Genomic DNA, 3,559 nt, shown 5'->3' on the forward strand with positions numbered 1-3,559 from the left:
GCTTAAAAAAAAATGTATAATTACATTTGAACTAAAATGTAAGCTGCTGCCATTTTCCTGGATTGTTACCTAAGCATGGCCATCAGCCACCTACAATCTCTAAACTTGGCTTGTGTCAATTTGATCTTGGGGTGGGCTACTGCTGAAAAAGTATAGCCAACAATAATCAGGTTCACTTATGACAATCTTTCAAATAGCTTTACCATTGCATGAACACCTGCTGTGACTATCATTAGCAAACTAATTATGCCAAGAGAAGAAAGTGTTACAGTTCAAGAGTAAACAGGACACTGGGTAGTCCAGAACACGAAGTCGCAAAACACTGAGCACTCACATTGTGATCATCTTCTTACAACCAGATGGTCACCTCTTGGCTATTTTGTGTAGATACCGGCTCCGCACTACTGGATTTAGGGTACAGCTCATCAGGATCATAGCATTTTGACAACCATGAGACAAAAACCATTGTAAAGTACTCATTTTATTGAAACATGCTCAAGTCAAAGGACTTCAAATCCATACTGGGTGGATGGGGTTGTAGTTTCCAGCACTTCTCTAAATGTACTGTGATGCACACCCTTCAGGCCACCAACAATTAGATGGCTGTGGAGACAGAAAAGACAGCCATCCCTGTAACAGGTTGAAGAATTGTTAGTAACATGCATCTCATTGCCGTTGGGGGATGTTACAGTAAAATGACCGCCAATAACCAGCACACACACACCTGACAAGCAAAGTGTTCCAGACCATTACACCAACCAGTCAACTGAACACAGAACACAATGACAGATGAGTAGGTTACAGGTTCAAGTTCATTTGGCATCCAATCTGATACATTTATAAATGTAAACTATAGTCGTCAATGCCAAAATCACCAACCTTGTTTTACAGTAGGATATTTTACAAATTCACTGGGGATCCGGGTTTCAGAGTATTCCACTATTGTGAGCGGTCCAAGAACAGAGTTTTGAACCAGGCCCTGGGGTCCTGAGAACAAAAAAAATGAATTACTTCAAGCTGCATTCCCATCAGAAACTCAAGAGTGATCAGCTCAAATGAATATGGAACTAAACAGTTCATTCAGGCTTGAAATGAAGTGCCTCAAAATACCTGAATCCACACCCCTCTTCAACCGAGGCTTGCAACTCGAGTCACAGCACTTGCAGAGGTCACTTTGAGACGGGTCATCCAGCAGCTCCCATCTATGAATAAAAAAAGTTGGCTGTTGCATTGGCACTAACGTCATTATGGCCCAATGTTAAAGAATGTGACCAATACTTACTCTCCAGTCTCTTTAATGTAGTGGCAGGCCTTCTTTTCTATATCAAAAACCTCAGGGTCCCATGCAACAAGCTTACAATGAATATACACCTGGGGTGAAAGAGAACAGTCAAGAGCTACAGTATGAAAACAACCCAGTCATACCGAGAACTTGTGGTCCACTCACTTCCTCGCCTAGGGCAAACTTGAAGGACTGCAGGTAAAGCAGAATAGCAGACGAGTGGTACCTAGGCAGGAACCTGGAGTTCCCAGTCTTCCCATCAGCAAGGCAACTGAAAATGCATTGTGCAATGAGCAGACAAACAGAACTTCCATCCAGCAAATAATCAAACTTTAAAATGTATTCCATACTTTAATGGGATGAATCCCCCCAGTGCACATTTAGGCTTCGCCCTAGCACTACACAGCAGATTCAAATAATCAAAGCTTGATGACGAGTTGGTCATTTGAGTAGGCTGTGTAGTGCTAGGCAGTCAAAAACCAAAACATGGCCATAGCCAGGTCTGGTACATACCCCTTGTTGGTGATGATGGGGTACACCAGGCTCGCAGACTGCAGTTCTGGTGTTGTGGCCGCCACACACTCCTCCAAGAGCAGCAGCAAGGGCTGATGGTCCTTCTGATCCACTGCTGCCCAGATGGGGATGAAAGAGCCCAGGGGAAACAGGCTGGTCTTAGCCAGACCAGTAAGGTCTTCTACATGCAACAGAGGGGAAGGGGCGCAATGCTCATACGTACTGTACAGCCACAGGTTTCAACTAGCTTTGGGCAGTGTCCTCTGCTAGGAATTTCTTTACCAGGTAAGTTGACTGAACATATTCTTACAATAATTGATGTTGTATGAGTCACTCACCATTGAGGAGTGCCATGTGGAAAACCAATCCTCCATGACCCTCAGCACTACCATAGGCAGGGATAAGGAATGGGGGAATCCACCCCTCAGGTCTACATACAAGGGGGAATGTTTGGTTTAATAATGAAGGTGGCAAAGGCTTAGGAAGATTTGATTCCAACACCATAGCTACAGTACACTACACCCAATAGAGCCCTAAAACGCAACTCAGTTCCACTGCATTTTGTTAGTCATTCCCCTCTAATCAGGGACTGATTTAGACCTGGGACACCAGGTGTGTGCAATTAATGATAAAGTAGAACCGAAAGACAGCAGGCGCCAGACCTCTTAGGGTAAGAGTTGAGTACCCCTGGCATAGATGGTTACCTTATGTAAACACACTTAATATGGTGACTAATAGCAGCAGGTTTGGGCTTTCGGTCAGGTCTGTAAGTCAGGTTGGTTGAATAGATGTGTTTTTTGCCAGTCACCTAGGGAACAGAAGGAGAAGCATTAGTCGTCACAGGATCCAAAAGGGCATACATTGGGTCAAGAGTTAGACATTACCCGTTTCTTGATGGCACAGCCATTGAGGTTGTAGTGGAATGTCGCCATCCCTTCTCCCGTGGGAAGAACAGAAAATGTGGACGGAACACAGTGTCCAAGGAAAAGACGGGCAGCATTTTCAACCAACTCTGGACTGACCTTCCATGTCACTTTAATGGAGTGTTTCTCACAATCCACATTAAAATCTAAAAATATAAATTTGATAATGTCATCATTCACATCTCAAGGGTCAGCATGCGATAAGTAGCCTATTCAAGTTCACATGGTCTCAGCGCTACGTAATCATATTATGCGTTCATTATTAGACGTACCTTCATTGGCAGCGCTTGCTGCTACAACAGCCAAAACAATTGCACATTGCCAAAGGAGAGACATGACTGATTGATCTAGGAGTGCCTACAAACTAGAAATATTTATGGACCAATTGATCCTAATCATCTTAATTCTGAACACCTGTGAGAGGTCAAGGAGCGATAATTATAGACCTAAAAACTTACCAACGTCATCAGTTTTGGTATTTCCTGGTCTGAAAACATCCTTGAATTTTTATGGGTTTTAAAAGTAAAAATTGTAATAGTCACATCTTTTCCCCATAAAGTAGTCTGCAAAGCGGAACCTATGTCTCACAAAACACGATGGACGGACGGAATAGTGACTTACACAGGAAATAAAGTTGAATCAAAAAGATTGAACAATCTGGTTTGCTCAATTTGACAGTACCACACTAAGTGTGGATTAGGTATTTTTTACATCGATTTAAAGCGTATTTTATGCAACAGTCAAAATGCTGATCAAGGTTAAGGTAAGACCAGCCATTTAATTGGTGGCCAAGCCTGCTAGTTTACATAATCAAATCAAATGTATTTATATAGCCCTTTGT

General features: G+C 42.7%; 1 protein-coding gene across 2 annotated transcripts; it reads right to left on the minus strand.

The window, feature by feature from the left end:
* Nucleotides 1–528: 528 nt before the first annotated feature.
* LOC115157322 (uncharacterized) lies at nt 529–3,096 on the minus strand. Of its 2 annotated transcripts, XM_029705482.1 has the most exons (11): nt 2,991–3,096; nt 2,680–2,864; nt 2,500–2,603; nt 2,134–2,225; nt 1,796–1,976; nt 1,448–1,553; nt 1,283–1,371; nt 1,111–1,202; nt 880–987; nt 725–766; nt 540–630 (listed from the first exon to the last, which is right to left on the minus strand). In XM_029705482.1, exons 1-10 carry the CDS (start codon nt 3,052–3,054, stop codon nt 750–752), a joined length of 1,038 nt encoding a protein of 345 aa, XP_029561342.1. In that variant the 5' UTR covers nt 3,055–3,096; the 3' UTR covers nt 540–630; nt 725–749. The 2 variants fall into 2 exon arrangements, with proteins under 2 accessions (XP_029561341.1, XP_029561342.1); XM_029705481.1 differs by lacking the exon at nt 725–766 and having other exon boundaries at nt 529–630.
* Nucleotides 3,097–3,559: the final 463 nt, after the last annotated feature.

This window comes from Salmo trutta, chromosome 21, assembly GCF_901001165.1.
Source record: "Salmo trutta chromosome 21, fSalTru1.1, whole genome shotgun sequence".
NCBI lineage: Eukaryota > Metazoa > Chordata > Actinopteri > Salmoniformes > Salmonidae > Salmo > Salmo trutta.